The following is a 13,111-nucleotide window of genomic DNA, read 5'->3' as shown; positions in this document are numbered from 1 at the left end:
TTGGCACAGTAGAAATGTTATCACATGGTGTGCAATTATGTAGCTTTTGATGTGTCATAGGTCAAATCCTGTCTGAAGGCAAAATAGCTTCTCATATGTGAAGGCCAAAATCTAGCATGTTAGTCAAGGGTATAAGTGCTTAAGAGGAAGTCATCCATCCATGCAAAAGTGGCCCTGTTCCACCCTGAACTTGAGCTTGAAGAAACCACCATTCTCCCCAATTCTTCTTATAGAAGATCCATCACATCTTCAAAGTTCATTTCAAATGTCAACACATTCTGCTCAAAAGTTTTCATAATCTTTTGGGAATTTAACTATTCACTCTGCTATGACTTTATAATATTTTAAACTCTTAGTTATAGCACCTTCTAAGTTCAATTTTGTTAAACCTATCAGACACTAAGCATCTGGTACATACCAGGAGCTTGGCTGGGCCCAGAATTATATAGATTCAAGAGGGAGGATACATATGTACACCTATGCCTGATTCATGTTAAAATACAGCAGAAATCAACACAATATTGTAAAGCAATTATCTTTCAGTTAAAAATAAATAAACTTAAAAAAAACCTCATAGTACAAGATACAGTATTGATAGGAGTAACTCAAAATACGGACTCTGACTACAGACTGCATAGGTTCAATTCCCAACTCTGATTAAAATTAGGTATAAAGCCTCAAGAAAGCCATCTACATTCCATAATGTAGATATATTACCCTGATCACCTGTAAAATATGAATAAAATTAGTATCTTCCTCTGGAGAAGGCAATGGCACCCCACTCCAGTATTCTTGCCTGGAAAATTCCATGGACGGAAGAGCCTGGTGGGCTGCAGTCCATGGGATCCCTAGAGTTGGACACGACTGAGCGACTTCACTTTCACTTTCCACTTTCATGCATTGGAGAAGGAAATGGCAACCCACTCCAGTGTTCTTCCCTGGAGAATCCCAGGGATGGGGGAGCCTGGTGGGCTGCTGTCTATGGGGTCGCACAGAGTCGGACACGGCTGAAGCAACTTAGCAGCAGCAGCAGCAGCAGTACCTTCCTCATAACCTTAAGGTTTAAGGGTTAAATAAGGGACATAATCAATATAAGGAACCTAAGACAGACCTGACATAAGTCAGTAATCAAACACCTTAGTGAAATGAATTGGGATTAATTTGAAAGTCCATTCACGAGAGGGATGAAACTCCAGTACTTTGGCCACCTGATGCGAAGAGTTGACTCATTTGAAAAGACCCTGATGCTGGCAAAGTTTGAAGGTGGAAGGAGAAAGGGACGACAGAAGATGAGATGATTGGATGGCATCACCAACTCATGGACATGAGTTTGAGTAAACCCCAGGAGTTGGTGATAGACAGGGTGGTCTGGTGTGCTGCAATCCATGGGGTCTCAAAGAGTTGGACAAGACTGAGCGACTGAACTGAAGTGAATTGATGTGGTACTAGTGCTAAAGAATCTGTCTGCCAATGCAGGAAACCTAAGAGTTGCCAGTTTGATCCCTGGGTCAGGAAGATCCCCTAAAGGAGGGCATGGCAACCCACTTCAGTATTCTTGTCTGGAGAATCCCCATGGACAGAGAAGTTTGGTGGGCTACAGACCATAGTTCCACAAAGCGTTGGCCACAAATGAAACAGCTTAGCACACACACATATTTATACATGTATATATGTATTTGTCCTTATGTATATTCATCTATGTTTGTATATGATATTTATGGGTTTATGGGTTTGTATGTATGCATGTTCTTGAGCAAGACCTGTGTGAATTTCCTTTTTGCACCACTGCTTCCTTCCAGCTCAGTCAAACCCAAGGTACTCATACACACTGTGCTTAACAATATCATTTTTGGAGATATACAGATATTCATTTGAATCTTGTCTAGGTAGCTCTATACAGGTAACTGATTTCAGTATTTTGGGCTTCCGTCTCATTTTTAAAATGGTGACTTGTGCAATTCATTCATGAAAAATCTTTTGAGTATCTATTATATGTTAGTCACTGTTCTAGGCACTGGGGATATCGTATCAAACATGTCTTCATAGTGTTTACATTCTAGAGTGGAGGACAGACAGCAAACAAATAAACCAGTAAATATACAATCTGCCAAGTAGTGACAAGTTCTAGAAAGAAAAAGAATAATAGCATAAGGAAGAATAGAGTGACAAAAGAGACACAAGCGTGAGTACAATAATACCATAATACCTACCTAGGAGATTGTAGATACCAAATGAAATAATCTGCACTAAGTGCTTAGTACAGTGCCTGGAAAAGCAAATGATTAAGAAATAGTAGCTGTCATTGTTATACTTGTTATTCTAAGTATATTATAGTTTGATTTTTAAATATCAGAAAAGATACAAATATCAAGTTTAGCGGTGCTCATGTTACAACTGGGGAAGTTGAGGTACAGAGAGATTTAACTTGTTTAAAGTCTCAGAAAGATGCAGAGTCAGGTCTGTCTCTAGGATTTCTAACTTCACCTTCAATGGAATTTCTAACTTTCCCTTCAATGTTCTTCTTTCTCAACAGAGTTACTGAACCTACTTCAGGACTGTAAGTCTTCTCCAGAGAAATGTTGTGCATGCTCTTGAGGACCTTTATTTATGTTCAGATCTAGGAGATCATAACAAGAGGCAAGAGGCAGTTCAATAATGCAATCACCAGGCCAGACAGAAATTGACACCAGTCCAAGGGGGCATGGGGTTCCAGCTCTTCATCAGGCAAAGACTGTCTAGGTGAAGAGGTGTGTGTGTGTGTGTGTGTGTGTGTGTGTGTGTGTGAATGGTGGTGATGGTAGTAGGATGTTGGTTGGAAAATACAAAAGGAGGGTTTTCCAAAGTTCAGGGTTCCCTGAGTGATGACCTGATGGGAAAGAATGACTAAAAGTTCCAGTGAGGTAGACTAAATGAAGTGACCAAAAAGCAAGGGACAGCCATACAAGGGAGACTGAATTTGGAAGCCAGAGGGACTTGAGAGAATCCCATGTGATAATGGCAGAATCTGAAATGCTAGAGTCGCCTCTTAGCCCTTGTCCAGCCTCAACTCATTTGTATGTAACCACTCCTTGACAGGCACTAGAGGTGGTTACACACAGGAGTGGAGGAGATGATGTCTCTCTTTGGAGACCCACTGCAGTGTGAATTTGTTGGGTGTATTTTCCTCTTGGAAGTGTTTATATTTTCAAAGATTAGTGAACTGTTAGCAGTGCCAAACCTAGAGTTAGACTTCTGGTGGACTTAAAAGTCACCCTGAGGCTTATGAAGAGAAGTAATTAAGCTTCTCATAAGGCTTAATATAACTCTTACGGGTCAGGTGTATGTATCAGTGTAAAACCATTTAAAAGGTCAATCTAATAGAGCATACCACTGTCAAATCAATTGGCAAGTACACTGAATGCCAGACCTAACTTTCCAACTAAACAAATAAATAAAAGATTCCTTGTGAGCAGTAATGGAAACTTTACCCTTACCACCAAAGAGGCAGAGCTATCAGAGAAAGCTTTCCCTATAGGAGATGTGGGGGTATATTCCCCCATAACAGCATTATTCATGGGCTTACAAATTATTTAAACACTGATATATAAAAATATCTTTCACAAACTTAATCTCCTGCATTCTGAGGCCCATAGACACCCATCTCCAACCCTTTGTTTATTTGCATAGACTGAATAGACACGGGTTAACAGTAAGACTGCTGAATATTGCATAGTCCAGCAAAGTTGATCTATTCTACCTGGGCACACCAGGAAGGAAAATACTTCCATAGTGGAGGGAGCACACTCATCCCAAAGTTATTCCTCAACCTCATCTTGTTGAGGAAACACAAAATAAACACAGCTTGGGAAATCAAAGGCCAGAAACTCCTATTGGCTCCAGGGAAAGTCAAGGCAATACTTTAGCAAGGGGAAGAATTGCTTCACTCACAGTTAAAACTCCAACCCCAGGCAGGGTAGGGAGGGGGTGCTCATGTGACTTGTACTGAAATAGGGAAGGAAGGGGAATGTTAGATGAGACTTGGAGTCCGTGTGAGAGATATAAGGAAGAAAGGGAAGTAAGCAAGCGCAGACTCTGGAAGCCATCAGGAGTTCATCTTTTTAATATCAGGAGGCTAGAAGAAAGGACAGAAGTGGCTCTGGCTGTGATGGGGCTCTTACTGGGCCTGCTGCTCCTGAGCCACCTACTGGTGGTCATCTATGGTAAAGTAGCAAAAGGGGGCCTGGCTGCCACTTTTGGCACAGGCAAAAATGGGGGAGTGGGGAGAGGTGGGATTGAATGCCTACTGAGGAAAGCCTACTCCTGCTAAATGAGTGATTGTTCTCAGCCAATGATCCAGATTCTATCAGCTTTGGGCAGAAGGGAGGGAAGTGGTTGAAGGTTATTGAAGAAGCCAGGAGATAAGTTTGGGTAGAAGCTGGAAAGGATCCTCCCCTGTAAAACATACACATTATTTTCTAGTATTTGTTGTATCTCAGGGACACTAAAAAGGTTCCTAACTTCCTTGTGTTGAACTAAATCAATTCCTTTGTGGCTTCTATCAAAGGATCCCAGCCCTGTTTCTTGGAGACACAAAAAATATATCTTCTCAATGTTGTGACAGGTCTTTAGAATGCTGTGGACAGAAACAATGTTCCTTTGATTCATCTTTCTCCAAGTTAAACAGCTTTAGCTCCTTCAACTGTTCTTCACAAGACTTGATTTCTTATCATTTCCTAGGATGACTCACTTCCCTGTGGACATGGCCCAATTTGTCTGGGGTAATTTGTCCAATTGAATGCTGGACTTATATACCAAAAGAGGATTGACTATCTCATAGCAGCATTATTTTCTGAAATCCTACTGTATCTTCATTTATACCCTTGAGAACTGAAATAGCCTTTTAGGAAACTGATGCTGCTGCTGCTAAGACACTTCAGTCATGTCTGACTCTGTGTGACCCCATAGATGGCAGCCCACCAGACTCCTCTGTACCTAGGATTCTCCAGGATACTGGAGTGGGTTGTCATTTTCCTCTCCAATACATGCATGCATGCTAAGTCACTTCAGTTGTGCTTGACTCTGTGTGACCCCATGGACAACAGCCCGCCAAACTCCTCAGTCCATGGGATTATCCAGGCAAGAATACTGGAGGGGGTTGCCATTTCCCTCTCCAATGCATGCTAAGTTGCTTCAGTCGTTCCCGACTCTGCGATTCCATGGACAGCAGCCCTCCGGGCTCCTCTGTCCATGGGATTCTCTTGACAAGAATACTGCCTTGGGTTGCCATTCCCTTCTCCCTTTAAGAAACTAAGCCTGAGTAATAGCTAAGTGAAACTCACGATAAGGTAAAAGGATCCTTGATTCGTCCCTGCTTATTCCATATCCTTAGAGGGAGAGACGAGATGAGTGCTAACTTGGTGCTATTTATGTTGTTAGAAAGAATCCAACTTTCCATAACTGACTCAGATTAAATCACCTTGTCCTGGGGCTCTGTCATCCATCAAATTCTAGAACCTCAGAGTTAGAAGAGACACTGAATTAAGTCACCAAAGAAGGAAAATAATTTTTTCCAGGTCACAGAGCATCAGCAACAGAGTTAATGCTCCTAAAAATTATTGTTCTTTCTACAACTACAATATTTTCACTCTCTAATACATTTTAGAGTGCACCTCTCTACTTTCTCCAAATCAGTTGATTTGAGTTGGGAATTAAAGAGACAGGACTGGAGCTCAGAGGACCATTTTGCAAATGTTAAATTTAAATCACGTGTGTGTGTGTGTGTGTGTGTGTGTGTGTGTGTTGTTCCCTCCACAGCCTGTGGAGGTTATTTAGACCTAGAAGTAGGTCTATCATTTGTGTAGAGAGTCTAACACCACAGACCTGAGACTGGGAACAAACTGGCCGATAACACTTTCCTTCTCCCTTAATCTCAGTGTCCCCAGCTCATTTGTATAGTGAGGAGATCAGTTTGACTGATCTCAAAACACCCTGCCAGGTGGAAAGCTCTGGAGGACTGTGGCTTCACTTCTAAAAAGTCTCTCGATTTAAGACATATGTTTAAATAATAAAAATAAATCCTAACATTTGCATTTTATAAACACTATAAAATTTTTTCAAATATCTATTATGTAAACTAATCCTCTATTGAGTGGGCATTATAATAGGGGGAGAGAGGCCAGACACAGATGTTCAGGGTCATCAGAAGATGTGATTGCCTGTTTGATGATATGAGGATGAAAAGTTTAAATGGAGCCCATAATGGATCTCATAACCACCCAAACCCGGCCTTTCCTTGCTTAGGATCATCACACAAGCCACAGATCTCTTTACTTTTTAAAGTCCAGGTCCCAGGAATAGTGTGGGCCTCAGTACTAGCCCTTCTTTCTCAAGTCAAAACACTTTCCAACAAAGCCCTTTGAGTCAATGCCCAGCCCTTTTCTTTCTTCTGAAGGGATGAAATAGTTGAATAATATTCAGTCTCCTGAGGGAGGAGAGCTAAGCTCTGAAGTTCTGGGAAAGATTTCTCAGAAAGCAGTTGGCAGATGAGAGAATTATTTTTTAGGCTGTCAAGAGGATATTTTCCAGTCCTAGGATAGCACTGTTCAGTTCAGTTCAGTTCAGTCACTCAGTCGTGTCTGACTTTTTGCAAACCCATGAATCGCAGCACGCCAGGCCTCCCTGTCCATCACCAACTCCTGGAGTTCACTCAGACTCACGTCCATTGAGTCAGTGATGCCATCCAGCCATCTCATCCTCTGTCATCCCCTTCTCCTCCTGCCCCCAATCCCTCCCAGCATCAGAGTCTTTTCCAATGAGTCAACTCTTCGTATGAGGTGGCCAAAGTACTGGAGTTTCAGCCTTAGCATCATTCCTTCCAAAGAAATCCCAGGGCTGATCTCCTTCAGAATGGACTGGTTGGATCTCCTTGCAGTCCAAGAGACTCTCAAGAGTCTTCTCCAACACCACAGTTCAAATCATCAATTCTTCAGTGCTCAGCTTTCTTCACAGTCCAACTCTTACATCCATACATGACCACTGGAAAAAACCATAGCCTTGACTAGATGGGACTTTGTTGGCAAAGTAATGTCTCTGCTTTTGAATATGCTATCTAGGTTGCTCATAACTTTTCTTCCAAGGAGTAAGTGTCTTTTAATTTCATGGCTGCAGTCACCATCTGCAGTGATTTTGGAGCCCCCCAAAATAAAGTCTGACACTGTTTCCACTGTTTCCCCATCTATTTCCCATGAAGTGATGGGACCAGATGCCACTGTTAAACCATATCAAATAGATCCAGATAAGAAGGTTCTGGTTTCAGTTGTGGCTGGTAGATTAATCAGGTTAAAAAGTATGGAGGCAGTGTGGCATCTGAAAGACTTCATTCTAGTCCTCCAGGCCTGGCTGTGCCCTTACTTTCTGTATGACTTTGAGTAAGCATCTTTCTTTCACTGAGCCTCAGCTTGTCCATATGTACCATGAGGGAATGTGTCTAGGTGGATTCTAAAAGCCCTTCTAGCTATGCCATGCTGGAAGCCTCCAAATTCCACCCTGCCTGGTACTTCAAACCCTGTTGCACCAAGTACCTCACCATTTGGTGGTTTGCAAGGATCCATAATGGGCAAAGTGTCTCCCCAAGTGTTGGGAATTTCCTGAAATAGATTTTCCCGAAAGTGATGAGTATTTCTTAATTTGACTTACATTTCACATTGGCTGCCAAGCTGCCTTGTTGCTCAAGTGTCCTCTCTAGTTTCCCTACAACCAAGGGATGACCTATTACCTGTTCATAACTCGATAGGTCCCAGCAGGTTGTAAAGGAGATGTACTAGAGTCTCTGTTGAGGGCACAGGCCAAAGGCTAGACTTTAGCATTCCCATTGACAGAAGCCCTGGTATTTGGCAATGCATTCTGAGAGCTAGAACACATGCCCCCACTCTATCTTTCATCTGTTTGATTAAAGCCTGGGAATCTTAGGCTATATAAAAATCTTTTATTTGATAAGGGTTTCCCTGGTGGCTCAGATGGTAAAGAATCTATCTGCAATGCAGGAGACTTGGGTTTGATCCCTGGGTCAGGAGCATCCCCTGGAAAAGGGAATGGCTACCCACTCCAGGATCCTTATCTGGAGAATTCTATGGACAGAGGATTGTGGTGGGCTACACTCCATAGAGTTGAAAAGAGTCAGATATAACTGAGCGACTAACTCTTTTACTTTCTACACTTTGAAACTACCTCTCCTAAGAGAGAATAAAATCATATCTAAATACAATCCCTGGTTCCTGACTCCAGTTAAATAAAACATAAAATTCTCAAGATATGAGCTTATGGATGGAAATTGTTGATGGAAGGTGGTATCTCTCTCAACATCCCCAACTTTTCCCCCTTAGTTTCCTTTCTCAGCAAGCCAAAAAATAATCACCCTTTGGCCCTATCACCATTCCTACCAGTCAGCTCTAGAATTATACTCAGAACCTTTTCCCTTCCAGATATTTTCCTCTCCATTCCTCCTCAGGATGAAATTTTCCAATGTACTTTTGCTGAGAACTCAGAGAAACAAAAAGGAAGATAAAGAAAGGATAGAAATCAGAAAAAATATCAAGCTTACAAATTGCATGTTTTCAACATTTAACAATAGCTGATGATTTTGCTAAACAGAAATGCATCTTATACAAGTTTCCACCCTGAGAATTGTCCTTTGCCTGCCTCTTTCTTCCCTTCCAGAAAATAATTTTAGTGCAAGGACCCAATCACTGAGCCTTTCTCAGGGAGCAGTGAGGAATAAGCAGGGTAGATAGTCTTTTCTTTCTGAAACCTGAAGCCACCACATTTCTCCAAGTGCATAATTACATGCAGTAAAATAGCTCAGACCCAATTGCTCAGCATTTGCTCCCATACTTCTTTTGGAAAATGTTGAAAGAGGTTTTTTCCATGGATTTACAGAATATTAGAGTTTGTAGGATCCTTAGAGATCATTCCCCTCAGAATTTCTATATAATATATGAAAAAAATAGGTCCAACATGGTGTAAATTGACTTACACAGGATCAATTCAAAGAAAGGAAGTGATAGGAAAAGAACTTGAAACTCACAAGTGCTAAACAAACAAACAAACAAAAACAAAAAACTTTAGGGCTTTCCTTCTAAGGACTGGTTCTGATTGATGAGAGAGCTGGCAGAGAAGAAAAGACCATGGGAAATCTGAACGTATGAGTTAAGGGTGTGTTTCTCAGAAACCTCTTGAAGCCTGCCACTGCCATCTTAGCTCTCAGATGAGTGTACCATCTGTGTCTTCTCCCTTCTTCTCTTCCCTCCTCTTCAGGACATCCCATCCTGGAAGTGCCTGAGAGTGTGACTGGGCCTTGGAAAGGGGATGTAAATATTCCCTGTACCTATGGTCCTCTGCAAGGGTATACACAAGTCTTAGTAAAGTGGCTGGTAGAACGTGGATCTGACTCAGTCACCATTTTTCTACGTGACCCCTCTGGAGACCATATTCAGCAAGCAAAGTACCGGGGCCGCCTGCATGTAAATCATGAGGTTCCAGGAGATGTGTCCCTCCAACTGAATACCCTGGAGATGGATGACCGGAGCCACTACACATGTGAAGTCACTTGGCAGACTCCTGATGGCAACCAAGTTGTGAGAGATAAAATCGTTGAACTCCGAGTCCAGAAACGTGAGTCACTATGGGCGTTAAGAAAGTACTGGTAAGCAAAGACCCAATAAAGGACTGCAATCCTAGAAAGTCCTAAGAAACCCAGAGACCTTAGTTTACCTCTACATAGTCTCTCTTCAGTTATATGTGCTAATCAGAGGTAGTGAACAGGATATTCTCAGGGTTATCACTCTCGTGGCAGAATTTAATAAATGTTGGGAAGGCTTTCTGGCCTTCAAATCTCTACCCCTTCACATGTTCCAGAAATTCCAGCACCCACAGCCTGATTGTACCCTTGGACTCTCTTAAAACTCATAAAAATAAGTATATCTGATCAGGTTATCAGAGAATGTAAAAGTGTTGGCAGAGAAACTCTGGGGAAGAGTATGCATGGATTAGTAAAAATAAGCTTAGCTGGCTTGACAATTTTACAAAAATCTGACCCCTGGTCATCCAAAACTTCAGATAAACCAAAAACTCTGAACAAAAACAAGCAAACAAAGCAAAATGAAAAACGAAACCAAAACAAAAAAGCTGTTTGGGCTTTGTTTTAGTCAGTTTATTTTTTAAACTACAGATAGCACACATCCCCAAATAATACAAAATGATACTTATTCTTTCCAAGGAAATTATTTTTATTTAAGTCATCTTATTCCCTTTTGTTCCCCACATCAGCAGCCCTTTTTTTCCCTTTGCAGAGATATTTATAAGCCTAGACTCAACATGGGTGACAGCCTTGTGTTTTCATATCCTTGTAACTTCCCAGAGCCTCCTCTTTTGTCTTCCCTTTGCAGTATCTGTTTCTAAACCCACAGTGATGACTGGCAGTGGCTATGGCTTCACAGTACCCAAAGGAATGAGGATTAGCCTTCAATGCCAGGCTTGGGGATCTCCCCCCATTAATTATGTTTGATACAAGGAATAGACTAACAACCAAGTACCCATCAAAGTAGGAATCTTCAGTATCTTACTTTTGAAGTCTGCAGTGGTAGATGACTCAGGTTCCTATTTCTGTACTGTCAAGGGCTGGTAAGGCTCTGAGCAGCACAGTCACACTGTGAAATTTGTGGTCAAAGGTGAGCAACATTCTTTCTTGATGAGAATCTCAGTGGACTACCTTGCTCCAGAGACATATATCAACATAATGCCCTCATCCCAGAGAAAATCAATTGGGCAGAGTGGGGAGGGAGTCCTTGGTTGTTCAATTACTAAGGAAAAATTCTGGACTGGCACAATAACACTGGAGACATTTCCTGTCGTGTTGTAGGTTAAGTAGATGAAGATGGTAAAGGGAAAAGTAATAGTTACTAAGTACCCTTTTTTGCCATATACAATGCACAAGAAGTTGGCACATGTTTTCTCATTGAATCTCACAATTATCTCATGAGATAGCTATCATTACCCTTATTTTACAGAAGAAGAAACTACACATCAGAAAGGGAAATCTACTTGTCCAGGGGCTTACTGTTTGGAAGTTCAAGGCAGGATTTGTACTCAGGTTTCATGTTCTCCCACTATGTCTGATTGCCTCTCGTGATTGAACCTACACCAGTTTCTGGGCACCTTTTGGGATACTTTTTATTGGTTTGTTTTTGTTGTGCTTCGATTTTTTTTTTTTTTTGCTGTTATTTTTATTTTGTTGGTTGATTGTTCAGTTTTGCTTTATGAAATAAAGCCCAGATCTCTGCACAATTTCTTTAAATCTCCCCTCTTTTTCCCTAAAGCCAAATGCAAATTCTGGTTGAAGTCTAATCAAGGTCTGAATGTTTATTACAGAATTATTTGGAAACACTGCAAACTGTGTACATAATGATTGTAGACTGGAATTTAAATGAACAGCCCAGCACTGATATGGCCAAATGAATCTTGTTGCCCTTAAAGAAATCTCCTTGGAAGGGAAGATACTTATTCCAAGATGGTTTTTATTTCCCAAAACAAGTTGAGGGCTAACTTCCTTTAGGAGATTACCCTCAGAGTCTCCTGAAAATTATTATCCTCAGAGGATATCTCTGTGTAACAAAAGTAAGCAAACTGTCTCCTTCCACTTGGGTTCAGTTCAGTTCAGTCGCTCAGTCGTGTCTGACTCTTTGTGACCCCATGAACTGCAGCATGCCAGGCCTCCCTGTCCATCACCAATTCCCAGAGTTTACTCAGACTCATGTCCATTGAGTCAGTGATGCCATCCAGCTATCTCATCCTCTGTTGACCCCTTCTCCTCTTGCCCCCAATTCCTCCCAGCATCAGAGTCTTTTCCAATGAGTCAACTCTTCGCATGAGATGGCCAAAATATTGGAGTTTCAGCTTTAGCATCAGTCCTTCCAATGAGTTTCCCTGGTAGCTCAGAGGTTAAAGCGTCTGCCTACAGTGCGGGAGACCCAGGTTCGATCCCTGGGGTGGGAAGAGCCCCTGGCAAAGGAAATGGCAACCCACTCCAGTATTCTTGCCTGGAGAATCCCATGGACAGAGGAGCCTTGTGGGCTACAGTCCATGGGGTTGCAAAGAGTCAGACATGACTGAGCGAGTTCACTTTCACTTTCCAATGAACACCCAGGACTGATCTTTAGAATGGAATGGTTGAATCTCCTTGCAGTCCAAGGGACTCTCAAGAGTCTTCTCCAACACCACAGTTCAAAAGCATCAATTCTTTGGTGCTCCGCTTTCTTCACAGTCCAACTCTCACATCCATACATGACCACTGGAAAAACCATAGCCTTGACTAGATGGACCTTTGTTGGCAAAGTAATGTCTCTGCTTTTGAATATGCTATCTAGGTTGGTCATAACTTTCCTTGCAAGGAGTAAGCATCTTTTAATTTCCTGGCTGCAATCACCATCTGCAGTGATTTTGGAGGCCAAAAAAATAAAATCTGACACTGCTTCCACTGTTTCTCCATCTACTTCCCATTAGGTGGTTGATATTGGTTTGAGACTCCTGTTTGGCCTGAAGGGATTTGTTTGCCAAAGTTTAGATGTAGTGAGGATGTGTGTGCTGTAAGTTTTGGTCTGTTAGTTTAGGAAGGAATAAGGGGAGTCTCATCCTGAAAGAAATTTATGGACACTGGTCCAGTTCTTTGAGAGATGACAATCTGGTCAAGCAGAGAAAGACATGGCCAGAAAGCAAAAAAAAAAAGTGTGCTTCATAAAGAGACAAGTTGAACATTCTCATCTTTCTATAAGTGTGTTTCTAGCCCATTTGAGCATGACCTTGCTCACAACCAATCAGCCTGCCTATTCCTTTTCCAGTCCATGTTGACAGACAATAAAACTGTTAGGCAGTGCTCACAACTGACCTCTACTGACGGATAAGGAAATTGAGGCCCAGAGAAGTTACATCCTTTCCTGCTCTCTGATCCAAGTTACTTTCTCTTGGCTTCCTCTACCTGCCTTCTCTTCCACCTCAACATAGTTCCTTAAGTCTGGTCACCTGATTCATCTCTGTCCTACATACACTTCACACTCTGTGTTATTCCCCAATTCTGGAAAAA

The 13,111-nt window shown here is 41.8% G+C and overlaps 1 protein-coding gene across 4 annotated transcripts in view; it reads left to right on the top strand.

The window, feature by feature from the left end:
• Window positions 1-4,024: 4,024 nt before the first annotated feature.
• The window catches only part of VSIG4 (V-set and immunoglobulin domain containing 4), a 43,537-nt gene continuing 34,450 nt past the window's right edge, over window positions 4,025-13,111 (top strand). For 2 of the 4 annotated variants that reach the window (XM_027534423.1, XM_027534421.1), the window contains exons 1-2: window positions 4,026-4,199; window positions 9,292-9,648. In XM_027534423.1, the coding sequence (XP_027390224.1) occupies window positions 4,145-4,199; window positions 9,292-9,648 (412 nt within the window). In that variant the 5' untranslated portion in view covers window positions 4,026-4,144. Of the gene's footprint in view, window positions 4,200-9,291; window positions 9,649-13,111 lie in introns of all 4 variants that reach the window. The other 2 variants (XM_027534422.1, XM_027534424.1) reach the window with 2 other exon arrangements.

Source organism: Bos indicus x Bos taurus, chromosome X (genome assembly GCF_003369695.1).
Source record: "Bos indicus x Bos taurus breed Angus x Brahman F1 hybrid chromosome X, Bos_hybrid_MaternalHap_v2.0, whole genome shotgun sequence".
Taxonomy (NCBI): Eukaryota; Metazoa; Chordata; class Mammalia; order Artiodactyla; family Bovidae; genus Bos; species Bos indicus x Bos taurus.
This window is presented reverse-complemented; position numbering and strand designations above follow the sequence as displayed.